This window comes from Abramis brama, assembly GCF_963993115.1.
Source record: "Abramis brama genome assembly, chromosome: 3".
NCBI classification, from domain to species: Eukaryota; Metazoa; Chordata; class Actinopteri; order Cypriniformes; family Leuciscidae; genus Abramis; species Abramis brama.
The window spans coordinates 26,782,245-26,810,021 of NC_139965.1; the positions used below are offsets into that span (position 1 = coordinate 26,782,245).

At 36.7% G+C, this 27,777-nt stretch overlaps 1 protein-coding gene across 1 annotated transcript; it reads right to left on the reverse strand.

The window, feature by feature from the left end:
- Positions 1 to 1,142: 1,142 nt before the first annotated feature.
- cd81a (CD81 molecule a) lies at positions 1,143 to 27,239 on the reverse strand. The gene is made up of 8 exons (XM_084108932.1): positions 26,662 to 27,239; positions 20,570 to 20,684; positions 5,312 to 5,409; positions 4,922 to 4,996; positions 4,713 to 4,832; positions 4,507 to 4,596; positions 4,329 to 4,412; positions 1,143 to 4,233 (listed from the first exon to the last, which is right to left on the reverse strand). Exons 1-8 carry the CDS (start codon positions 26,725 to 26,727, stop codon positions 4,171 to 4,173), a joined length of 711 nt encoding a protein of 236 aa, XP_083965058.1. The 5' UTR covers positions 26,728 to 27,239; the 3' UTR covers positions 1,143 to 4,170.
- Between the last annotated feature and the right edge of the window lie 538 nt (positions 27,240 to 27,777).

The following is a 27,777-nucleotide window of genomic DNA, read 5'->3' on the forward strand; positions in this document are numbered from 1 at the left end:
CCCTATATGGGGATCTCAATGCTGTTCCATGTTCAAATGGATGAAAACAAAATGTGGTTCACTTTGTACGCAGCTAATACTTACAGGTCCGGTTTCACAGACAGTGCTTAAATTAAGCCAGGATATATATATTATTATGCAATTGTTTTCATAGAAGGAAACAAGATACATTTCTAGTTTCAGTATTACTTGTTCTGCAGACATTCTTCTTTAAACACACATTTGGTTTTCGACCATTGAAAATGGGTACAATTCAACAATTTGGAAATAGTTTAGCAATGGGATCCCCATATGGGGTTGAACTACATTGGGCCTTAAAAATGAGGATTACAAAAGAAAATTTTATGAAGAATGTGAATCTAGAAGGATATCAAGATATCTAATACTTCTTGAGTTACAGGCACGCAAACTTTGTAAAAACAGTATTTATGGCACTCAGACAGGTATTCTATGCAATTGTTTTGATCAATTCATTTCAAGTTTCAACATTTTTTGTTCTTCAGATATTCCTCTTTAAAAGAAAAAGCATCAGTCGTATGCAAAATGACCCACATTTGGTTTTTGACCACTGAAAATGAATTTACCAATTTATTCAAGGAGCCACATTGAAATCCCCTGGAAATGAACCATATTGGGCCATAAAAATTAAGATGGCTACCAGAAAAGCTCATTATGTACCAGAATCTAAAATGATCTTTAATACTTCTTGAATGTGAATGTGCTTTTTACCATTTTTGAATTGTCAAAGATCGCTCAGCATATTTTACTAATAGAAGGATCAATCTCTGTGTAAAAATAAAATCATGATGCTGCCATCTTTCTAAAGCCATTTTACCCTCCTGAAAATTATTATTTTGACCACCCTTTAGTGTATTTCTCAGTAAATATCCATCCATAACATTTAATATTTTGCCTTTCTTCTTCATTTATGTATTTCACCAGAATTATTATTTTTTTTAAATCGAAATGAAAATATTTATCTAGGGACCTTTGGTTGATTTGACACGGAATGACCCAAATGTAATTTCCATGCTTTGAAAAAGAGTGTGACAAGTATCAATGGTACTTGATGACAACTTTTAGATCTCTTATTTACAACTGTCAAGGCAAAAATGAAGACACAAGAACAAAATGAAGACATGTTATTTGTAAAATACATTTATTTCCTGAATATTTGGACAACAAAACCAGACCAGAATCTACAATTGGTGTGTCAGGGTATAGGTTTGAGTGACAGCTGTCAATTTAGTATCAAATAAGTATGAGATCCTTATAACACAAAGGTTATATTTGATAGTGTTCAAATACCTTGATGTGTTTTAACTACAGCAGTTATTTTCATAAACAACTGTTTCACCTTCATAATATGTAATAGTTAGAAGATCATGCTCGACCTGTAAGGACCCCCTAAAATTCTTACATGCTTCAACTGAAATCATTGCTGAGGTTCTCTCTCTTTTTTTTGACAAGTACCAGGAAAAAGATATCACAATTAAAGGCATACATTGTCTTTACATGGTCATTAGTATACTATATAGCTGTACAAGACACTTTTTAAGCATATCAGCATAGGCAATATGTGTTAAAAGGACAAGGTTGCATAATGCATGAAGTAGCCTAAATCACAAATCTGATGGTATTTCTACATCGGGTGGGGTGGGGGGGTATTAGTGCGGTCTAGAAGAATAAGTGCACGATAGACATGTACACAGGCATAGTAAGGGTGTCATCACCAGTAAAAGTGAAACATCTTTGCGCCACCTAGTGAAAGTGGCACGGTATTACAGCAACTACATCTGTGATAGAGGTGGCAGTGAAGAGAGCTTGTCCATTCTATAACCATTCAGACTTGTCCATCTGAATTCACTGTCAACATATAGCATACATGTACATTCACACAAACTCACTGGATTTTTCATTTGAGTGATATTACACATTACAGGCACCCACAAGATAAACGGGTCTAATTTGGAGCCAATTTGTCCCTTCCGACAATCCTAGGTAAAGTCCCGATTATCTTGATGGTCTACAGATTACCTTTCAGACTTTCTAGTGGTGTGAGAGTGTTAAGTGAGTGAATCTGCTCAGAAAAACGTCGGGGCCGCGTCGATATCAAATCGTAAATATCCAACATGAAATCCTGCTGTGTGCGGGTGGGAACGAAACGATACGATACACAACCAGAAAGCGTGCTGACGGAAAACAGAAGCATAACATGACTTCATCCGAAACGCCATACAAACACTCGCCATTTCATCTTGCCCGTCGTCCGCCACGTTTGTTTTTTTTTACTTTAAAGTCACGTTTGACCGTGAGATTTTGCGAGATTTCTCCGGTTCACACTCACAGTCGGGACTCCGGTTGTTAGTGAATAGAATCTGTTAGTGTGTGGTGTGCTGTCTTGGTCACATCGCGGAACTCCACACATTATAGGAACTTTATCATCATGTTTCTGGTCTCACATTTTGAAAATATGACACGATTTTAGTGATTAAGGGATAGGGTGTTTTATTTATTCATTAAGGCTGTTAGGTATGCATGATCCTCTCCATGGCTGCAATTACTGTAAAGAGAGGCAGAACTTGACTGGGGCAGTAATTCTTAATGGGTCCAACTCCTTGTATGGGAAAACACATTGCACTATATTAGTCTTATAGAACATAAAAAGATAGCAGACTGTAGTGGGCATCAGGAGCTCTGTGTTCACAGCTTTCTACAGCAAAACGCTGATCTAGGATCAGCTCTTTCGTCCATAAGATCCCACATACAAGAAACACAATGATCATAGATCATAGCCTTTCTGCCATTAAAGTAATATTACAGGTTCAATACAATTCACAGGTTACGCTCAACAGACAGCATTTGTGGCATGCTGTTGCCACATAAACTAATTCTGGCTGTGGCAAGACACTTAAAATGGAAGTGAATGGGGCACATTTCTGGAGAAATGTGAAGCTTGTGTACTTTTGTAAAAGCACTAATGTTTCTGTTAAAAAGTTTAAAGTAGTTCTAATGTTAAGGTTTTAGATTTAATTTCCCATGGCAACTAAGTTGTAAAATTGGATACATCTTTACACACACACAAAAAAAAGGTTTTCACATTAAATTTTTTCACAAGATTTGCGTCTTGAGGCTATACTATTGAATATGCTATATCAAATTTTTGCGAATCGGCCCCATTCAACCCCCGTGTAAGTACTTTGCTGTAACCCAGATTGTAGCTGTTTTTGAAGAAAATGAGGTACAGTTAATTTGGAAAAGTGCTGTCTACTGATATTAATTTCTACTGAATCCGGAATATACATTTAAGCTTTCTTTGCACCGACTGCTCGTCAACTCTGTAATGTTAAGACGAAAGTATACTTCCCCTGTCCGCGTGGTGCGAGTAGCCCGATTTTTGTGTCTGCGCGAGTGATTGGAGCGCTTGATAAAGGTCAACCTGGTAGTGCACGCGCACGGTCAATAGAGTGTACTTTCTCTCTCAACTGTGCGCTAGGAGGAGCAGAACGTGGAAAACGGAGTATATCTGGGTCTTTAAAATGTTTTCAATCTTTGCATTCTCACCTCCAATAAGCACTGTATTCTGATTTTCTCTCTCACTTAGCTAACACTGTTTATTTAGTGGTTTCTCAGGAAGAAACGTGTACATACAAGCAGCAGTCTCAGAGAAGAAGATGGACAGGAGTGTTCAATACGAGATTCATGCTTATTTAGCCATACAGGGCTGCAAATATATACAGTTTATACATGTACATACGAAAAGAATGATAGTAACCGATAGCAATAGCAGAACTTAACAGTTAACACACAAAATAAAACTACAAGCAAATAAATGTATCCATCCTTCATGTGAAAATGTACTGTGTGTGTGTGTGTGTGTGTGTGTGTGTGTGTATATATGTGTATAAGTCTACTGCTAAAGCTACAGATCGCAACTAGTCATCGCCAACTACAGCGTAAACAATAGCAGACTAGTTGTTGGTGGTTCCACTGCCACATTTGAACAAAAATGCACAAAAATTGTTCTGAGACTTTAGGAACAGGACAGAGTGACTATATTATAAAACTATGGTAGATACAAAACAAAATAGGAGATGGTAGATATAAAACAAAATGATTTTTTTTTTTTTTTGGCTGATGTTTTTAAAGGACATATCTTGCCCCTGCGTTTTAGTAAACAGGGCTGTTCCTGATACCGCAGCAGAGCACCATGCTGAAGATCATCTCGAAGATCTAGAAAGGAAAAAGGGCACAATAAGGGTAAAATGTGATACAAGCAACATCAAATGGTAGTAGAGTGTAACTTGACACACTCAAGAATCCCTCACCATGATTACAGCAACAACCAGGGCAGCGATGCCAATCAGGTAGATCTTCTCTGAGAAAAGCTCTTTGATCTTGGAGTGACAGTTCTGAAAAACGGAGAAAAGGTTTTTTTTGTCATGCTATGAGAGATGATTTAAATGAGAATTCTCTATCTCGAGAGTTTACTGGGGGTAGACTTACTACAGCATTCATTTTCATTTCTTTAGGACAGGTGTCTGTGAACAATGTTCCAAGTGAATTTAACAATCCACCTTTGCCACAGCAGTTAAGCTGAAAGACAGAGATGACACTGATTAGAGAAGTGTCTTTACAACATTATCTGGTTTGAGTGGAGTTTGTGTTAGCTTGATTATTGTTGTGCTCCTCAGTACACAAGGACTACTTACAGTCTCGTGAAAGACCTTCAAGACAGCAGCGGCAGCCTGCTGTTGATCGTTTTGTCCGAGTGAAGGTGTACTGCCTTTGTCATACACAGAGTCATAGAAAGTGATCAGCTCTTTGGAGATCTGAAAGGAAAAAGAAAAAGATATAATTACAAAAATATGTAAACAGATGTGTATGTGTCAGCTTGACACGGTGTATTAATGAAACCAACCTTGTCTTTGTGCATGAATCCCCAGATTCCAGCAGCAACCTCACAGGCAAACAGAATTACCAGGCAGGCAAAGAACTGTTGGAGAGAAACAAAAAGGATGTGTACTGCATATGGGCAAGAGTCAGTACCGTACAGTGCAAACTTACTAACAGTAGTGTAAAACAGCCAGCAATTGTTAAAATAATGACAAAGTCATGGCACCATAACAAGCTCAGTGAATGCTTTACTTAGAATAATTCGATAAATTCAACTAAAAAGCAATGCAAACATCAGTGTTGCCTTTTTTATATTGTGGGGTTTTACACTCATTCTATTAATATACTTCCGGTTACTGTTAGGCATCATGTGATTTGAAGAATTTGCTGAGTGGTCACAGGATTTGTTACTCACTGTTCCGAGAAGACACTGGGATTCCTGTATGGCTCCATAACAACCAAGGAATCCAACAAACATCATCACAGCACCAACAGCAATCAAGATGTAGACACCTACAAAACGAAAAGCATGTGCGTTATATTAAGGGAATATCTACGATCCTTAAACAAAAAACTGAGATCAAAGAGGGAGCCATGAAGCTCAGTTGTTTAGATGCTTAATTAAACTGAACAACTAGATTTTAAAAAGTCATCCAATCAAAATAGTTTATATATGGAGGGTGCATTACTTCATCGTGACCAGCAGGAGGCACTGTGTGTTCACTTTGATAGGGTGGTAAGTTTACTTAAAGCAGAAGAAAAACTGCAGGACATTTGGAAGTCATACTAAGAGGCCCAAATTAACTTTTTGTTTCCATTCCCTCATTCACAAAAAAAAAAAAAAAAAAACCTTCAGTTAATAGCAAATCAGGGTCTTATGTAACATGACGTGCACCGCTAGAAGGAAAAAAATAATAATAAAAAGAGAGCTGTGGAGTTAAAGATTCAACAGCTTTCTCAGAAAGAAAGAAAGAAAGAACTCTTTTTTTCCAGTGTTTACATCGGTTAGTAACACAGGCTCAGTGATAGCTGCTGTAACCATAGCAACCCCAGTAGGCCATGGGGTGCAGCAGCAGTGTTTGCATGGATGTTCAAATGGCAGAGAAGAGGGACAGAGAAAGAGAGAAATAGAACAGAAAACTCTCTCTTGAGAAACAATCAGCCACACACAAACTGAAATCGTGTGTGACCAAGCATGCAGATTATGAGTTAGCATGAATGATGATCATGCAAATGTATCTTCCTCTCTTCCCTATTGCAAGTTAGATTCTGTATTTTTTTTGTTCTAGTTTTAGTAATTATAGCTTAGCAGAGTAAACAGAACACTTTGAGTTAAAGACATTTAATTTCAGCAAAGTTTAATGTTTGCAGTTTACAGTTAACTTTCGTGTAAACCTCTTAATAATAAAAATAACAATTGTTTGAGATTGAAAAAAGCAAATGCAACTTTAAAATATAAAATTAAAAAGTATTCATTCATACTCCTTCAAAATCTTGTTAAACGTGCTGTATAAGAAAAATAAAAATAATGTGTATGATTATTATGATTATTCTTTTATGGTTATTTCTATGATTAATCCTTTCAAATATTATTATTGTATTGATCGATTTATGCTTTTTGTCTATTGTATATTTTAATATAATATACTCATATTCTTTTGTTCTATTCAGACATTTAGTTTACTTCTGCTCTGAAAAGTATACTGCATGTCTATTTGTGGGCTAGACATGCTATTTGTTTTTTTCCGTTTTCTCCTCAGTGTGTTATGGTGTCTAATATGTGTGGTATCTTGTTTATTATGAAGTTTCACATGCGATGGTTATCTTACCTGGAATTAAGGTACAGCTGTATTTGCAGGTCTAGACATGATGGAAATACTTATTTGGCCATTTCGGCTTCTTAGGCTGGTTCACACAGAAAGCGTATTTGCTTTGAAAAACGCGAGACGCGGGTAGTGGAATGGGGGAAAAGCGCAAGGTTTCGAGACACGTCTTTTAAAAGTTGGAACTTATTTTAACTTAAACACGTGTTTACATTGAAAAAGTAGCGCAGTCCAATAGAAAAACGTGATTTGTTGTTGTTTATTTTTGTTGTTATTTTGTTGTTAGCTATTAGTTCTTCTCTCCAACAATAAATAAATGCATACATAAATAAAACAACAATAATCCAATTTGGTGAACTGTTCTGGAAACTGTTTTGTTTGATTCTACTTGTCAGTCACTTCATGCAGAGGTATATGGAAATATGGCACACACATTCTTACTTCTACAGGAACTTGTAGATTTGTTTTAGATTCCCAAATTATTATTTTGCTAAAAAAAATGCAGTGTCCAAACAACACCAAACAGTTACAATGCATACACTTCAATCATAAACTGTATTATTTATAAGCCTATTTCAACAAAAGCTATTTTTGTGTCAGGAAAAAATGAATAAAAATGTGCTTTACATGGTAGCACCTAAATGGACTGGTTTTAAGTCAGAAAAAAATGATTTAATATTTCTGAATCAACCTATACATCAGGGTTCCAATGGCAAATGCAATTTTAACAGTCAGATTAAGCAGAAATAGCTCCTTAAAGTCTGTATGAAATCAAAAGTAACTTAGTTCAATCTTGTCAATCACTTCATGCAGGGACATTTGGCACACACATTCTTCCTCAGTACACTGTAAAAAGTGATCAGTTGACATAACCTTTAAAAAAGTGAGGAAATACATTGCCTTAAAATTACTACGTAAATAAACTTCATGCATAATTGAAAAAATTAAGTAATGTGAACTTGTGTGCACAGGTTTGAGTCTCAAGAAATGTAGGTGAGGGCGGGGAGTGAATGAACTTCCACTCTCATTACCCACAACTGAACTAACCCCTAATCGCTCCCCGGGTGCCGCAGCAAAAAAAATGGCAGCCTACTGCTCTGGGTGTGTGTATGTGTGTGCACTTGGATGGGTGAAATGCAGAGCACAAATTCCGAGCATGGGACTCATGTCACATCACTTTCACTTGAAAGTTATTGAAACAAAAGAAAATGTGTTGTGATAACTTTTTATTTTAAGTTGGACTAACTTAATCTTAATAAATTGTAATTACTGAAAAATGTTCCAATAGGAACCTGTTGGTTTGTTTTAGATTCCCTAATCTAAACCACCTATTCTACAATTTTAAAAGTGCATAATTTCTCTAGAAGAGTATTGCAAACCCCACCTTCTTTGTTTCCCCATCTCTTATTCAAATTCAGCTGATTCTGTCCTGCCAGCCCCTTCTCTCTCATCCTCCAGCCATACAGACACGCCCAGGCACTTCTAGCTCTAATGCTGCTGGTAACACAAAATGAATCTCCAGAGCATAATTAAATTAAGTTTTTAAAATGTCTAAACGTCCCGCTGTCATTTAGCAACTGTGCCCATTCCCTTGCAAGAGAACAAAAAATAAATAAAATCAATGCAATGTTGGGCTGTGCGGGAGGGGACTGACTGAGTCCTGGTTCCATTTACTTAATTGCAGTGGGTACAGGGCTAAAGGAATCGCCATCAGGCCATTTCTCAGCGTGACAGGTCTGAGTGGAGCGCTACGATGTGACTAGCATACTGAACAGCTGCATAATACACTCCAACTCTCCCTCTGTGCACCTTTACTTTCTCTTTAAACAACCCTCTTTCTATTTTGATTCTGATGTCTTTGGATGTCCATCTCCAGTTACCAAGTCCATAACTACTGTACTACTGACTAGCTGTGCAGAGCGTAATTACTTTGAGATGAATTTCTATGCAAGGATATTTCTATGCATTTGCTTAGTTGCAGGTGCTTCCTGTAGGGAAGGAGTGTCTTATGACACAATACAATTGAAGAGACCCCCAACCTCCTGGATCAAGGCACTGACTCTGCTGTCTGTCTATGTGAGTCTCTGTAAGAATGTCTGAATTCACGTGTGAGCGCAAAGAAAGTTGCCAAATGCAGCTGCAATTTTCGTTAATTCCAAGAGCAGACGCCTGGCTCTCGGCCAGTGAAAGACATGGAAGTGAAAGAGAAAGAAAGAGAAGGAGAGAGAGAGAGCTCGGCATGTCACATGAGGAAATGAGCACGCAAACCCCCCCCAAAAAACAGGAAAATATGATTGAGAAGAACAGGAAAAGGAGGATGGTGGACAAAAGAATTATGAGAAGAATGAGACAAAGGTAGTAAGGAAAGGAGGTGAAAGAGTGGACACGGGTAAAGGTGCAGTTGAAATTCAGTCATTTCAACAGGAATCCACAGAATTTCATGTGAGAGCACAGATTCTGCTACGGTTTCAAGTTTGTCAAGCGGATTCACCGCATTAACCAGCTGCGTGGTTTGTAATTGACTTCTGCCTTTTATACATCGCTAAAACATTAAAACATTTCTCAATGCAGATTTTGCAACGGATTTAAGTTGGTAGGACAGATTTGCCACGTTGAACAGATATCTGCTTGGTTTGAAAGTGACTTTTGTGTGAGCTGTGCTTCATACATCGGCACACTATTGACAAGATACAATTGACTTTCCCCCCACAAATTTCGCTGAAATGTCGCTAATGTGACTGCACCTTGAGGGAGAAAAAGGAATGGGAAAGTCAGTGCACACGCTGCAAACTTTAAGCACAAACAGATGATGTTAGAGTTCAGAGTTGAACCACAATGGAAGTAATGGTGAGTGGAAAAGCTGGAGAGAAAAAGAGGGAGAGAGAGGGAGAGGGAGAGAGGGAGGGAGGGTGGCATGTTCTCAGGCAACAGGCGGAGCTGTAGGGGAGGAGTGGTGCTGGGATGTGTGAGCAGATTTTTCCTTTCGTTTTTTTTTCTCTAGAGACTGTTTTCTGTAACTTGTGTCCTTTGAATGCAGAACATCTTTGCTTTTGAAAGTCCAAACATGCACATTTGATTTGCTTTCTTGTGTCTGCATAAATCAACATGGTAACCTGCAACTGTTACCTATAAGGAGCTGTTTCAACCTAACCTAAGCCTTATTTTTATTTTTTATTTTTTTTGGTTTAGCCTAATATATTCAGGTTGATTTAGTGATGTTAAATAACATTTTTTTGACTTGAATAAAATCAATAATTTAGATGTTACCACATTAAGCACATTTTTAGGGGAACGTACACACTTAGTGTACAAACACCAGCCTCTTTCTCTATTTTTGATGCTTTGCATCAATCTTGAATTGTGCAATTTATCATCTAGCCTACATTTCAACAAAAGTACAACATTTCACGTTTTCTTTGTGTCAGGAAAAACATAAATATTATTCAATATTACTGAATCAACTTAAATAAATCAAGTAACACTAATAAATATCATTTTAAGGGCCGGATCAAGTGGAAATAGTTCCTTGAGGAAACAACTGCATGTTAGCACTTTTTAAGGTGTAGGCTGTGGCTCGTGTTATTCTGGAAGTACACTTTGTTGATTCTCTAAGAATAATTACTTCCTTTTCCTGTTTTCCTCAGTCTCAAACATCACCATTCACTCAGTCTCAAAGATTTGATATCAAGACCTTTGTGTTCCCAATCTCATCTCTGACTGATTTCAAGATTCACACGCTCACCCTTCATCTTGGTTCCCAAAGCTTATTTTAAGACACTGATTTTCTCTATTTGATAGTATGGTATCAACGAACTATGAAAGCAAGGTGTACAGTGGTAGAGAAAAGAGAGAGTCGGAAAAATATGGGATAGTACTCTTCTTTCACAGACGAAAAAACAAACTTTGTTTTAGCAAGTCAGGAATTAACAGCCCAAACTGGACTCTTAAGATGTGCCATTCAAATTTGAAGAAACTAGAGAAATCGAAGGCAGAAAACAATGACAAACACAAAAGGCCATGTCACAATACTTCAAGGTCACTTCCTCAGAAGGAAGTGTAATGTTTGGTCAGCTAAGAAACACAGTTTGACCTTTAAAATACAGCAAATTAAGCCATTCTTATGGAAAAGCAAAACTTTAAAACAATACTCATTTGGAATCCATTTTTGGCCTGTAAGCCAGAAAAGAACTGCAGATAAGTATACAAATGCATGTCTGCAGCCGTCTGTTAAGCATGAGCATACCGGAACAAACTGCATTAGTTTTGCATTCCAAGGAAGTTTACAACATACTGACTGCTTCTGAAGAGGAAGAAAAAATTAACATTAATGTATTATGTTTCTCCATTTATTCAAATCTGATACAGTGATTTTCAAGCTAATAATATTTGTACACTGTACGAAACAAAAAACAAGTTACATTATTAACACTAAAATTAAATGAGCTAATATTATATTACAATTACTAGCAGTAGCAGGATTGCTTCAGATGTATCTCAATAAGGTCTGATGATTGTTTATTTTTCTCATCAACTCTTCACAAAGTGCTTCAACCTGGCAACCAGTACAACTCCTGAAATTAATTTGTACACTTGAATAGGCTTTCAGTGGAGAAGAGCATAAATCCACATCAGTTCAGTGGTATAAATGACTCAAGATTATGAGCTGCAAAGCTAATGCTGAGTGCTGATGGTTTTTCAAAGTGAATGCGATCATAGGAACAGGAAGCCATTTGTGCTACTAAATATAAATGAATTCTAGGTATTGACTGAAAAAAATATTTTACCCAAGTGTCTCATGAGGCCTGCTGACACTGGTATGCTATCACACGTAGGCTATGCCAAAGGGTGGGGACTTTTCAAATGAGAACATTCAACAAAAAATGTTAAGCTTACTTTCAGTATCATGTTGGTCTCTTTTTGTAATGAATTAGTACTTGAGTTTTTCTTTCAGACTGACAGCTCCCACTGGGGATCTCCATGGGATGTTTTTATTAGATTGCCATTGAGTTTATAGTTTGTCATGTGTCTGATATTGGTCGAAAAAAACACATTATCACTTTAGCCACAATAGGCTTGTGGTTACTGGGTAGGGTTGGCCACTAAAGGAGGAACAAATAACTAGATTACGAAAAGAAAAATGTGGGGATTTCTCTGGTGAATCAATCAAAAAACATCCTTTCTGGAAAGAATTACTCAAACAAAATGTAATTTACATGAGATTGTGTTATATACAATAATAAACCTTTGTGTGGGTTTACCCTGCACATTGGTACCCTACACATTACCCTACACATCAAGTAGTGGTTTAAATTCAGCGAAGTTCAGTGACTGCTGCTATGAGATTTTGTTTTGAAAAAAAAAAGAGAAGAGCCGTAAATTACACCCCTGAACATACCGCTAAAAGTCAACAATGCCGCTTTCAAACTGATCTTGCATTTACACACTTGTCAAATGAGGAACTGTTACCCACTCTTAAAGGAGTCATGAAGGTTTTTTTTATTTTTATTTTATTTTTTAATTTTTCCAATTTTTAATGTTCTCTGAAGTCCATTTATAATGTTATCAAGATTTTTTTTTTTTTTTACATAAAAAACATCCTAATTTAGAAGTAATTATCTCCAGTTTTTGACCCTCTCTTTTAAACACTCAGTTTTGATAGGCATGCTGCATTCAAGACTTGGAAGTAAACGTCCAGTGCTAAGATTGGGTAACAGTTTTGCATGCTGAAATCATTTTTAATGTCCCCGCCATTACACGTGTGGAATTGTGGAATATATTGATTTTTTAGTTACATTTTAGTCAGAATTATGGCGCTCTTATTAAATTGCGCTCCATCTCCATATTGTGAAATATTATTATACTTGAAAATGATTTACTTTATTTACTCTATTACTTAAATTACTTTATTGTTTTAATATATTTTACAATGTAATCTATTATAATATGGTGTGATTTTCAGTAATAAATGACTAAAATAAAAATTTTGTTTTTGAAATTCTCTAGTTTATTGTACATTTTTTACTCATACTTCCTTTATAAACACATTACATGCATTCTTATGTTAGCTTAGGGTCTTCTGAATCCATAGATACCAAACACATGGTGTTTCATCTCCATTACATATGGTTTATAAGCCCAAATGTAAAAATAGAGAAAACGGACCAAAAAGGGCTTAGTCCCCAGAGGGTTAATACTGTGAAGCTGCTTTGATACAATCTGTATTGTGAAAAGCACTATACAAATATACTGGATTTGATTTGATTTACATCCCTCCCCTGCCAATATGGAATAATCGAGTCACCCGGGCCAGCTCCATTCCCCTCACACTTAGCAGCAGGCATTTTCAGGGAATGGCTGACTTGGCCACACACCACCATGAGATTACACAATGGCTGTCATGGGAATTGCTCAAGTAAGATAAGTGAAGGAAAAGCATCTCAAATGTGTGTACAACAAAAACAATGATGAGTCTTGGATATTTTTAGTCATTTGAGTTTGTGTTCAGCTACAGTACATCATATCTTGACGCCGTTTCTAGAACATAATGTATTAGTAAATATCACAACAATGATTTATGGAAATTAATAATTGACTTACTATTTCATATTTATGAGTGCTTATTCTTTAATCGCATTCTATACTGTAGCCATGAGACGAAGTGATGACTTTTAAAGAGACTATTAAAGCAAGCACAATCCTTTATTCTATTCAGAACAAAAAGCTTCCCCACCTGGAGCCGTCCAATGCTCTTTCTCTGATGGACTTGAGCTCTAGTTGTGTTCTCTCACATTACACTCTATAAAGAGCAAGGCAGGGTGTAGAGAGCTTCTGGCTGCAGGCCATTTCCTCACATTAAGATGTTGAGAGCTGTAATGTTTCATCTGCAGCTCCTTACATGGCATCTTTGCACTTTGCAGACAGACAAAAGATCACAGTATCCTCGTTCTGTTTCAGCCTGCGATCCAAAACGTCATTCTTTACTTGTATTGCATCATTCCCTTAAATCTCTAATTCTGCCAAATGCATATTTGCTGGTTCTCTGGCTTTGCATTCAGATCTGCTAACTTACAGAAATAAGCTGCTCTGTTTTTTCCTGACAGTATTCTTTATTAGGTTACCATGTGCTTGGATGAGTTTCACCTCTCGCCTTTATGGCCACCCCCCAACCCCCCAACCCCCCAACCACCCAACCACTGCCACTCCCATCATGCCTGAGCCATGCGTGATCGTCCAGTCAAGCCCTCAGCTGTTCCCAGACATCAGGAAGGCCACCCGCTGAGCTTTTATAATAGTGGCTGTATACCACAGAAGCGCTGGACCTTGATGGTCAAAAGGTTAAGGCCTTTTTCGTTTTTTTGCTTAGGGGTGAAATTAAGTTTGAAGCAGTAATATACTGTCAGCAACCAATGGTTGTTCAAAGTTGTTTACCAGTCAAAGTGAACTTTTTCGGAAAGTTTGCTCTGGCAAGATGAACTGATCGACCGGGCCATAAACTTTTTTGTAAAAAAACAAAAACAAAAACTAATTATATATATATATATATATATATATATATATATATATATATATATATATATATATATATATATATATATATATATATATATTAGTTTTTTCTTTTTTTTTTACAAAAAAGTTTATGTAAAAAACAAAAATGGGCCAAAATTATATATATATATATATATATATATATATATATATATATATATATATATATATATATATATATATATATATATATATATATAATTTTGGCCCATTTTTGTACTAGACTTGCACACAAACTGAATTGCAATAATTAGCCAAAATGAGCACAGAAGCACCAACAGAGCCAATACTGTACCAAGCACAGCAAGCTCACTGTTCCCGATGCTTGAAATATTGGAAGAAAATATAATTATTGAATTGGGGGTGGGGGTTTATATGAATGTATCTCAGAAGGGAACTGACTGTCTTCATATTGACAGTCTTAATACTGTCTTAATATTGATATTTATATCTATATTATTCATACTACTCAAAATACTGTAAATATGTTCATAATCTGTAAATGTTTATTCGGACTAAACCCAACTGTGACCCTACTTTTTTTTACTTTTATACTATTTTTATTTATTTTTTATATATTTTATTCTTAGAATTTGTATTACTATGTTTCTTGTTGTATTTGTATTTGTATATGTGCACTGGAAGTTTCAGTACCAAGAAAAATTCCTTGTGGGTGCAAGCACACTTGGCAATAAAGCTCTTTCTGATTCTGATTCTGAAAAGTTTCAATAGCATTTTTTTCCCTCTTACCTCTGTATAATTCCTATTAAAGTAGTGTTTATAAGCGTAGTGCTGCTTTGTTATAGCGGTAAGGAACCAAGTAAATGTTGTGTCGCTGCTGTTTCATAAATGCCACCTAGTGACAGAAAGTGAATTTGTATTTTCATTCAGCTTGTCTGTTGTGTTTGTTTCGCGCAGGTATGTAATTTCACAAAGCTAAAGTCAAATCATTCTGTTTTTGCTTTAAATATTTAAATTCAATCTAATTTAAATCAAAAACAACTGCTCATGCTTCATGTGTGTAGTTTGGATCATTTTCAAATGGCTACATATATTTTAAGGCCAGTTTGGCCTGAAGTAGAGCAAATAAACAAACAAATAGCCTACATTTGAAGAAAAAATATTGTAATCGGCCCATTTGCTTGTAAAAAATTGGCAATCGTAATCAACCATGAAAAATCATGACCGGTGCATCCCTACACGAAACAAACTTAATTTTGGCCTGATTTTGTTCAAAATGACATTACACCAGTTCATTCTTTGATTTAGGTATATTTAGGCCCTTTAAGGCTAAACCACTATTTCACATATTCTCATGTTAATATAGCCTAATCATTTATTGAGATAAAGGAAACTATATTTGAAAAAACTTTGTGATTCATACCTGAATTAGTAATAAAATTGACACAAAGCTGGTGATGCTTAACATAACTGACACAAAAATCCTTTTGGAAACTTGTGCCAATTTGCCAAATAGGCTAGTTGTTCAAAATTAGTTTCAAATGGTATGAAACAAACATTTTGCTTCAGGCAATCCAGTCAGGGGTGTTTTTTTGTACTACTGTTTAAGCTATATTCACGTTTACACACAAGACATACACACGTAAACACACACAGTTAGTCACATCTGTAACCAGCCCTAAATGTTCAGGAAATACTTAACATGACTCACTGGGAATTTCACATTTTCCAAACCCTAAGCAGGACCACACGTATTAAACTGCTCCCTTTTGCACACAGAGTTGCAATAATATCTCCAATTAAGCATAACAGATATTCTGCATTCCAGAAGAAAGAAAGTGAATGCTGAGTATGTGTTTATGTGTGTTTGGGGGTAGGGGATATGGAAAGTTGCACAGAGAAGGAAAACACACAGTACAAACCCTCTGTGGCTCCTTAAATTGATTTTCCTGTTTCCATTAGTTATATGCTCATTAACAAACATGTTGGAGATACTAGGTTTCACTTTTGGATGAACGTGAGCCATGTGTTTTCCATAATGCAGGCAAACTGATCAAGCTGAAAAACTCTGGCAAATACCTTCAAGACCAACCTTCACAAAAAGAGGCCGAGAGGGTTTTTCCACACCTGCACTCAAACATGTTTCAGTTTCCATGTATCAGAAGATTAAATACACAGCCGAGTTAAAAATAAAATGACAGAGATGTTTTTTTTTAAAGAGTATGCATTTTTCAACAAAACATTAGAATGAGTTAACACCACTCTGTTGGTGTTTCCTCAGTTTCTCTTTATGCTCTTTAGTCCCTAGTATCAATCCTAGTATCAATTTAGTTGGTTTGCTTCAGTTGCAGAGCTCAAAAGTAAGTTTATATATATATATATATATACACACACACACACACACACACACACACACATTTTAAAATATGAGAATATATTTTTAAATAATAGCTATAAGTAAGCTATAATGTATGTCTATGAAATCTATATTCATTAACACTACAGCTGGAAAACAATAGTCTACAATGCAAAACATATCTGACTGCCTGGTATGTAGGCCTAATTTCTAACAATTTCTAATAATTTCTTACTGATGCATCCAAGACTATCATAAGTCATTCTTACTATTTCAACAAAACTTCAACTGTCTCAAGCCAACATTGGTTTCACATTTAAATAAGCACAATTTACAATAACAATATTACAATAAAACTCAATGTTTACATTTGCAGGGCATTAAAATACATCTAGAATAAAATAAATCTATAACAATGTAAAAAAAGATGAATAAATGATGACAGAATTTTCATTTTTAGGTTGACTTTAAATAGTTTTTGTTCACACTTAAGGTATAGATAAGATATTTCTCTCTTGAAATCCATTCCTCAATAAATATTAGGTCTTGTAATACCATTGACATGAACTGGAGAATTATTTACCCAGTTGTTAACCTCTGTGCCTAAACAGGCACAAGGCCTTCCTGAATAAACAAAAGGCTTTTAACAGTCGCCACTCGTCACCTGAAACAGCCCAGTTGTGCATCTGTTGGAGTCCTTGACAGTAACCTCTGACCTCACAAATATCCATGTGAACCAACCAATCAGTTCAACACGCGTCACATGATTAAACATGCATCATTGTTTTTAAATACCTCGGTTTTCACAGCCCACACTACAACGCAAAAACGCCGTTTTCAAATCTATCCACTTGGGAAAGCATTTTCATAAAGCTCAGTTTTCGCAGGATAAAAACGCCATCTCAGTGTGGACAGAAGGCCAAAACGGAGAGAAAAATATGCGTTTTCAAACAAAAACGTATCAGTGTGGACAGTACAGATGGTTGCATTTCGTCCCAGTGATTGATGACAAGTAAATTAAACACAAATTTTCAAATTTCGGCCGCCGAAAATGGCATGTTTTGTAACTTTGTGAGTACTAGCACCACTTCCAAAAACTCTACAGGAAGTTGTGAGGTCAAGCAGTTTGACACACAGAACGTTAACGGAAGGTCCTTGCAGTAATTACAGTATGTCAGGCAGGAAATACAAATGTTCACCTATCATCCATCAACCTCAGATATGGCTTATCACTTGAAACCAAGCGACAACCTTCCGGTCTCTCTCATGAATCCAACACGGAAGAGACTTAAACTGCAATTCATTATTTCATACAATTATCAAATAATATGGCTTGCTGTGCGGTTAATTGTACTAACAGCCTGTCCAAGAAGTCATGGCTCCATTTTTATTTATTATTTATAATTTTATTTAAAACTTTACTATACTCCAGAATCCGACAGACTGTGATTAGCTGTAGACTGAAACCATAGACTGTATAAAACAGCCTGAAACGTTGTCATATAATGTTACGCCTGCATTTCATAAATAGCGTAACATTTACTAACACAGACTAAATTGGAAGTATTTGTTTGGCATGTCCCCAAAAATATGCGTAGGAAATAGGCCTGTAATTACCATAGATTGTATAAAACCAGGCACCTCAACTCCACCCACGTCCCGCCTCTTTGCCCATTTTCGGTTATCCGGGAATGACGCGCGGTGACGCTCTTACCAAGATGGCGACGACCGGCTCCGCCTTTTTGGGCTTCAAAAATGCTCTTCAGAAACCTACGGGTGACGTCACGGACACTACGTGCATTGTTTTATACAGTCTATGTTTGAAACATGTAAGTTCACATGGCCGCTCACTCTAACATTAACCCCTTTAGCCCTGATGGTATTGTTAGAGTTGACATGCACAAAGTAAAGACTCATAACTCCAAAACTATAGCAAGGAGAGTCAAAAGGTAGGTATTGTTTGATAGAAAACTTTTACAATTTGTAGAAAGAAAAAAAAAATACATTTGGGCATTCTCATGCTGAGAAACTGTTGATAAAAGACAAAAATATATATTTTTAATATCTTTCTTATTTGACATGCAATAACCCAGGAAGGAAATAAGATAGGAGGACAATTCTTTTGGTGAAGTTCCCTTACATGTGAGCTGAATCTGGATCAAATTTTGTGGTGATAGCATACTGTAATCAAAAGTTACAGCATTTGGAACCAAGGTAGCCTTTTTGTTTAGCCCTTGACACCCCCAATGGACATTTTTTAAATTGTTCCTCCGTAAGGAATATCTTGTGATCAACGCAATGGATTATGCTGATTTTGGACTCATTTCAGTCGGGAGCATAAACTATAAGTAATGATATGACTCTTTCTATGATCTGTGCATGTTTCATGAAGTTAAAAGCGAAAACACCATGTGAAAGCTACATTTGTTTTTAGTTAGGGCCTGCAGAGTTTTATGTGTCATAACTCTGTGAGGAATAACTCATGATCGAAGCAATGGTTTATGTTGATTTTAGACTCATTTTAAGCGTGATAATCTGCTGTAAGTAATGATATTATGATCGGAGCATGTATCATGAAGTTACAAGCGAAAACGTGACATAAATGCCACATCCGTATATTATTTACATATGGGTCTTGCGGGGCTTCACGTACAAAAACTCGCTTAAGTTTAGTAAAAGCCCAAAACAATTATGCTTGTTTTATTCTACTGTGAGCCCTTTCAACTGACATATGACACATGACTATCTGAGCTGTATGATGTTTTTGACATATTACAGTACACAGTACAAAAAAGCATTTCATAAATTATGAAAACTTTTTTTATTTTTTTTAATCGGCAAGTAACTCAGCACTACGTAGGAGCTAATCAAATTGGCTACATTCATTGTAAAGTTCAGGCTCTAAGCTTTCAAATGACACCTATTTTGTGTTGATCAAGGCAGTAGTTTTGAAAAATATTATTATTAATTAATAAGCTTATTTTGTGTTATTCCATTCAGTGGTTGCTTAGTAATTAGCTACTTGCCTCACATACATGAGAAATAAGATTGTTTGCAGACACATGATTCTGAGGACGTGTGAAATTCAGATGGAGGACAGGAAGTGAAAAGCAGAATGGACAAGATGGAGAAACGTCCATACTGTGCTGGTTTAGAAAGGTATAAACAGAAAATCACAACATTTGTTGGACGTGATCCTTATGTTATGAAGAGGAGCAATTTTTCTACTGAATTGAGCGAATGTGAAGCTGCCGTCACATGAGTCCTAGTCTGGCTTGTTTACATCGTGCTGCCTTTCTGCTAGTGACTTTAGGGCAGTATTTAAATTTTCTGTCGTGATTGTGAAAAATGTTGCCATTGTAGGTCATTATCCTCCCTCAACGATGATGTGAGTTCCTATGGCAATTCTGCTATTAGTCGACTAATGGCTTAAATGAACGACTACTAGTCGACTAGAAAAATCTTTAGTAGGGTGCAGCCCTAATTAAATCTGATAATGTTGCACAGAACTGAATGAAGAATAATATATTGATATTTAATATTATTTTAATATATTCTCTGTCCAATTTTGGTGTTCCTTTAAATAAAAATGTGGTTATTTTATTTTATTGGTTTGTATTGGTTTTAAAATTCAGATTCAGTAAAATTATTGAATTTAATTAAAAAGTCTAATAATAATACAATTATCCGAAAACAATTTAAATGAGAAATTAATAATTATTTAGAAAAAAAGTCATTTTCGGTTTCACCCAGAATTTTCATTTCGGTGCATCCCTACTTATTAGAAATTATATATATATATATGTATATGTGTGTGTATGTGTGTGTGTGTGTGTGTGTGTACACCACTCAAGACTCAAGACTTTGTCGAAGACTTTGTGCGATGCAATTTATGGATGGGTTGAGAGACTGAGGAATGAGAGATGGAAAAAAAACAGACTAAATGAGTAAAGAGGGAAATAAAGAGAAAAAGTGATGTACTTACTGACGTAGAAGGTGCTGGGTGGTTCTGTGCCCTCAAACTTCAGGTCCAGAAGACTGCTTGTTTTAGTGTCATGACGAAGCCAAAGTGAAACCCCCAAGATTACACAACCAGCCAGCTAAGGGAGATAAATTATGCAACTTTAACACATTTGGTCACTGTTATTAAATGCACAAAAGAAACCAGCAAGACTTTTTGTGAACTTTATACATGTCTTTTTTTTATCTTTAAGCATTTACATATTTAGATGTATTTAGATATTTAGATAAAGTGGTGTGTGGATGCATTTTGTCAGTCTCCTTGGATCTATCTCTTGTAGTCTGCCTATTTTCCATTCAACAAAGAGAAAGAGAGACACATTCTCTGAGGCAGGAGGAGGGAGAGATCTTGTTACAGACCCCATCTAGAGGCCCACAGTGCAGAGGGTTAAGAATATCAAAACATCACTGTACGCCACAGCAGTATGATTCAACCCGCTTTCTCTTTACACGGCTCACAGTGATGAGCATTCAGTTGAGTGAGGCCCATAAACACATGGCATATTCACAAGAGACTCTTGCGGCTAGGGGGAGGGAGAGATAGAAAATGGGGGAAAAGCAAAGAGGGCGTAGGCAGTCGAGAAGACCATTTAAAGCAGCGCTACAATGTGTGGTATTGTATGCGCAAGCGGATAAGAAGGGTTAAAGTTAAGGCGGGGGAGGGGCGACTGCAGCAGTGGTTTATTTGGCTTTGTTTATACGACTTTATTTACAGCGAAATCACTGTCAAATCCGACAAGAGCTGGGCCCTGTGAGAACAGCTGGATCTCGTCAGGAATGCGTAGGCTCTGTGGAGGAATGCAGAGTGCAGATAAAGAGCACTGGAGACCGCCAAGAACATGGTGGGTGCCGTTAGAAGCAAGGTGATCCGGCTACACCGCACAAGGGAGAGTAACGGGAATGTGAGACAGAGCAAAGACCATTAGTAGGAATGCTGGGATGGGCAGAATGCGCAGCTCTGGCTGTTAAAACAATAGATGTGTACTTCCTTCCTTTCTCTCGTTCTGCTACCCCTTTCCAATCAAGAATCCAACTCTCGCACCAGCTCTACATATGCGAACAGCTGCATTGCCACAGTTATTTGCTTAAGGTCAAACCAAAAAGCATTAGTTGGTGAGGTTCTTACACACTAAGGATCACAAGGGAAACACTGGGAACTTTCTCTTCTCTCTTAATGTTTTTTCCCACAATTACTGGTTTTCACACCTGTTGATGTAAAAAAGAAACCACAGCCTCTCCTCTTTGAGCATTTATAACCATTGTTGGTTAAAAACATTTTTTGTTAATTGAAATAAATCTAAAATAAAATAAATATAAATAGTAGATAAAAATTTAAAAATTTGAAATGTTGCCTTGGGAACTAAATGAAATAACTTGTTGAAATTGAAATACTAAAATGACTAAAACTAACATAAATTAAAGCTAAATAGAAATAAGAAATAAAAAACTAACACAAATGACAAAGGCACGACGAGATTACTAAAATCAAAATACGAACTGAAAATATAAAATTAAAATCGAACTCAAAATGTAATTTGTTCAAACATGTTTTATCTAATACAAATGGTTTTCTTGGATATTATTTTTCTAAATTTGCAGACTAGCATGCTGAATAATAAACAAATTCTGAATAAGGAATTCTCTCTGCGGCTAAACACAGAGAAGAAAAGTTCTTTCCATTTCTCTTTCTGTCTTTCTCAGTCTCTCTCCAAAGGCCAGATAGGCCCATTCCAGAGCTCAGGCAGCCCCGCTGCTTAGCAACTGAGTAAACAGAGGCCAGCCAAAGGGAGAGGTTCTTCTGAAGTGATGTTCATGGAGAAGCTCTGTCACACCAGCAACCCCTTCTCGGTGGATTCCACATTACATTCACTCATAAGGAGTTTGGGAATAAACAGAGTTTCCCCTAAACACAGGAGTTTCCAGTTGACCAGAGGTGTCAGGGAGAGTTATAACCAGGATAAGCCATTATTCTTGTGGGGGCGATCTGGGGGCATCCTCCCTTCTCAGTTTCCATACTTTAACTGAATTTATGTAGAAAAAGGCAGGAAATGCCATTCACTTTGTAGAGCCAAACACAAGGATTAATTTAATAATAATCTATTTGTCATACAGGATATTTGGCCCTATTACAAGGTATTACAGGCAATAATATTGCATTCCATGCTACAATGCTTTCAAATAAAAGCTGAGTATGCTCATAAAAACTTTTGATTGAATTACAATTTTTTTTTTTTGTCATTTTATTGTGAATTTTAAAACAACAAATGGCCTGTTTACACAGAAAAAACATGGACAGTGACTACTCAATCATTGCAGAACTGGGAGTCAAATAATGCTTGGTAAATAAATGCTACAGGTTTAATCTGTTGCTAAAAGTGCAAAAAAATATTTAGCAGAGTGCAAATAGCCAATACTAAGTTGGCATGAACTGAAAATTGTGATCGTCTTCCCTGTTGTGACATTTATCTAAGTGAAACAGCTTCTCAAATGAGGAAAAAAAAGTAGATTTCATTTTGTCCACCAGGAATTTGTTATTTGCTAACAATTCCTAAAACCATTTCATGTGAATGACAGGTTGCTGGAGGGGACTGATTGAAACTCGTCTTGCTATTGAACAACCTTTTTGCCCAGCCACACACCAGACACGTACAAAAAAACTACTGGTGTCCTACTAGGTTTACGAGGTTTTGCTGGTGTAAGCTCGATTACATAAAATACTATTTAAAGCAGCGCTATGCAGTTTTAGCAATTCGCTTTTTGCTCGCGGGTTTCTCTATCGAGCTCCCCCTACAGCTTCGGAATAGATATTTGACAACACTGTCGTCAAAACTCGTTGGCGACTCTCCTCCTCCCATCTTCTCCCTCTGGTCATGTGCATTTGTTTTCAAAGAAGCCGGCGAACGCACAGAGCCATGTCCACTGAGGAATGTATGATACACAGAAGGCTAGCATATAAATGTTTAGATAGTGTATGTGTGCAGTGCCGTAAAGCAATTCGTTACATCGCGAGACCTGATATCACGCGATACTTCCTGAATTGCAAGGGTGGTTTTTCCGCTCACAGGCACTATGGGGGTGCAAGAAGACCACCACTCAACCCGAAAAAAGTCATATAACCATTCCAATGACTCCGAAGCTGTTCAGTTAAGGTAAATTAAGCTAAAAAAACCTGCATAATTCACCTTTAAGAGTTCCTAGTGTCTTTCGGTGGAACAACAGAACACAAGACTTTATCTACATGAATGTCTTCCCTCCCGTTCTCTGCAAAAGTGTTTTACTGCATTTATGCAGAGCAAACATCAATATTTTGAGAAATACCTTCCTGATAGGGAAGGAAGTGTGACCCTGAGGGAAAGTATAATGGAGGACAATCCTTGTGAACTTAGTGACATGGCCTACTTACGCTGAACAGATTCTCTGGCACCCGAAGAAGCCAGACTGAGGGGCTAGGTTTGACGCTTGGACAGTCTGGTTTGTGGTGTTCTGTTCTTGTCGCTCCAAAGGCTGGCTTACAGTTTTGGCTATCGTGACTCGTCTCGAAGACAATATGATCATGACAGTGTAGTTTCAATAACTTGTACGCACTCCGCACTCACTCATTCACTTTCAGACACTCTCTATTACTTGAATAAGAGCTCATTAACATAGAATTTGCATACAGGCTGACTTTGAAAATGAAAACGATAACTGTGAAATAAAAGTGGAAATAAAATGAAAAATAAACTTTACATTTTAATTTGAATTTTGCCATTATTATTGCATGAGCATTAATAAAAATCTTTTTAGCAGTATTAGCAGTATTAGCAGTATCTTTTTCACGTTTGCCTTTTGGGAGTCTTGCTTCCAGATTGTAGTGAAAATGAAATGTCAAATCACCAATTGCATTTTATTTTTCAGTTTTACATGGATGATGCATCTGGTTTTAGTTTTCATTTTTCTCATTTAATTGATTGATTCAAAATTGGCAGAAAATGCCTTCCATATACAACGGCCTTCATACATAAAGCTCTTTAACAGGAACTTCACAGGAAGTCAACCATGAACAAATTGTCACCTTTTATAAGTGGGTTGTCAAACAAAAACTGTTTGCACCATCATGTTGCTTAACATTTCCTGCAACATGACACATTTTCATCTACCCTTTCACGCACACTTCTCCCTATCTCTCACACACTATTATCAACCTGTGTAAGGGTCTTAGAAATAGAGCCCCCTTCAAACCTCTCCCGTCTGTTGCCAGCAGTCCGGTGCGGGTTCTATTTTTGACCCATGACCCAGTGTGAGGTGGTTGTAGAATGCTTGGCATGTCAAAGCATGAGGCACAGAAGAAGAAGGCCCAGACATTCTGTCAAACCCCCACACCCATTCTGCATTAACCACAACTTACTGTCAAACACGTCCTGTATGGGTTTGGCAATGGACTCTTAGATCTAACACCTTCTTTATAGGTATTTTTCCAACACCGTCTCTATGGCTCAGTTCTCAAAGCAAAATTCTTCAAAGTAAGAAGCCATTATGCTGTTTTGAAATGTTCATTCACACATGAGTGGTCTCTCCACCTGTTGGGCCCGTAAAGAAATTAGTGTGGGTGTTAAACCCATTAACCAGCAGGAAAATATGCTTCTGTTTTATGGTTGATGTTGGTTTCTTGTTTCATCTCAGTGGCTAAAAGATTAGTTTCTCAATGTGCCTAAAGACCCATTCATGCCAAGAGCAATAACCTTAAAGGTAACTATAACGATAACAATATTTGCATCCACACCAACGGACAATAACGTTTTCTTTATCCCAAGTGTGCACTGCAGTTTTGTGTATGCCGCTTTAAATGTTCAAGCTCTTTAAAGGCAGGTGGATTCTGATTGGCTCTCAGAAAAAATCGTTCTGAAATCGATTTAAACAGTATTGTTCCTCTGTGTTGTTATCGTTATAGAATATAGAATTGAACTAGAACAATTATTACAACAAGCAACTTTATAGTTATAGTTATCGTCCTTGGAGTGAACGGGCCTAAACACTGCAACTGTATTGAATTCCTGTTGTATTGTTCATGAAGCCACTTTCTGGGAAGAAAAGAAGAAAAATTTAGTTTTAGCACGTATAAACCTACTTTCTTACGTAATCATTAATGCAGTTACGCAATGTTCTTATTTTTTTTTTGGTTTAGAAATAGGCTAACCAACTAGGAGACTAAATGTAAAATGTAAATTGAGACCTGATTAAACTACCAGCCATTTTGAGAGGACAATGTGAATGCTTGACTAACAACTTGACTTAACATACGATGGAACACTGTAGGCCTACACATGTGTGAATGATTTCCATTTAGACTGTTTGGTAAGAGTAGGCCCTAAGTTCCTAAAAGGAAACAAGTAAAAAAAAAAACCTCAGAAATTAATGAAGACACAGGCAATGACTAAAGTGACTATTACACATCTGCACGATGAGCAACAACTTTCAACAGAATCTGGCTGGTGGAATATTTTAGTACCATTCACTTTTCCAGGTTCTTTTCCAAACTACAGCGAGTGGGAGGGACCAGACAACGCCAATTTATTACTGCGCTATTTTATCTCTTCGATGTGTCGCCAAGTGTGCATTGGAAACTATTAGTTTGTATCGTAGTTTTGTGAAATTAAAAACAAGTTTGACAGGCATAATAAACATAAGACAAGTTTTTGTGGGGAGTTTTAATAGACGACAGCTGTGATGAAGTCTTGTTGATGGACTCCTCCGCCCCATGTCCGTTATTTCGCTCTGAGGTCGAAAAAAGAGCTCCTATTATAGCTTTTTACAGCGAACTGCCTTTAGCATTTTGTCTTAGCGGCTCTACAATCTTGTGTCTTCTACATAAAACATCTGTATTTACACAAATTCATGTTCATCGAATTAGTCACAGCCTACCTGAAGTTACTCAAAATAAATCTGCGAATTAACGGAAAACATGAAGGATAAACAGTCCTCTTAATAATAATAATAATAATAATAATAATAAAACAAAACAATGGCGGTTTCTCAGGCCAGACACAGGAACATCGCACAGAATGAATGACCACTTACCCAGAAGATGAAATTGAAGAAGAAGAGCATGTATTTAATACATTTCGTGCAGCCGTCAACGCCCATGGTGTCGGTTTTTGAGGATTTTTTTTAAGCCGGTTAACGAAGAAGTGTCTCGATGAAGCCGCCGTTACGCAGTGCTCACGCAGACTGAACTCCAATCTCCGTCCGTGTCTGTCTGTGTTGCTGCTGCTTGGATTCAGACGACGTAAAAAGGGCAACACCCAGTTTCCTCCCCCTTAGAGAGTCCCCCTAACACTGCCAAAAAAACACAATAGAGACCGTACAAAAAATATTCGGTACTAAATAAATAAATAAATAAATATACTGAGTAGACACTCGTTGAAAATACATAAGCTGTCAGATCTGGTTCATTTCTGAACATTTCGATGTTTTCTTTGTTTTGATTTCTTATTAATACAGCTCAAAAACAGTGCTCTTTTATCCTCTGATGCGTTTAAGTCACACCGATTTTAAAATCGATTTGGGATGTTAAAAATAACGATGCCCTTTGTTGAATACAAATCATACAGGCCACGGGTATAAATGGCAGATTACAGGATATTTGCGTCTCACTCATCCAAAATGAGCGCATGTCTCCACCTTGTGGCGGAAAAGGAAACTGAAAATTATAAATCTGGATGCACTAATCGTCACCACAGAAACTTTATGATAAACTTTTTTGTTAAGGAGCAAGACAAAGATAACTGTGTTATTTTCTCACGTAAAATTGGTAACTCTCATATAACAATTATTATAAACATAATGATACAAATAAATAAATCATTCAAATACATTTTGAACCATATATTTTATGCCCTATATAGACCTACCCTACACTTATTATTGAAAGTAGAAGTGCTATAATTGCGAACATTTTCAGCAGTTAGCAGGCAGCTGCAGCACCATGTTTTACGCATATGAAGAAAAACTTTGTGGAGACTTTACAAATAAAAAAATAAAAAATAAAATAAAGACCACTTTCTGCCGCTAGATGTCACTAATATTTCGATATATAATAACTGTTCACATAGTGACCAGTAGAAAAGCTGGTAAATCAAAATTAGTAAGGATAATATAGCCTTCAGCCTATAGGCTTAGAATAGGCTATACGGT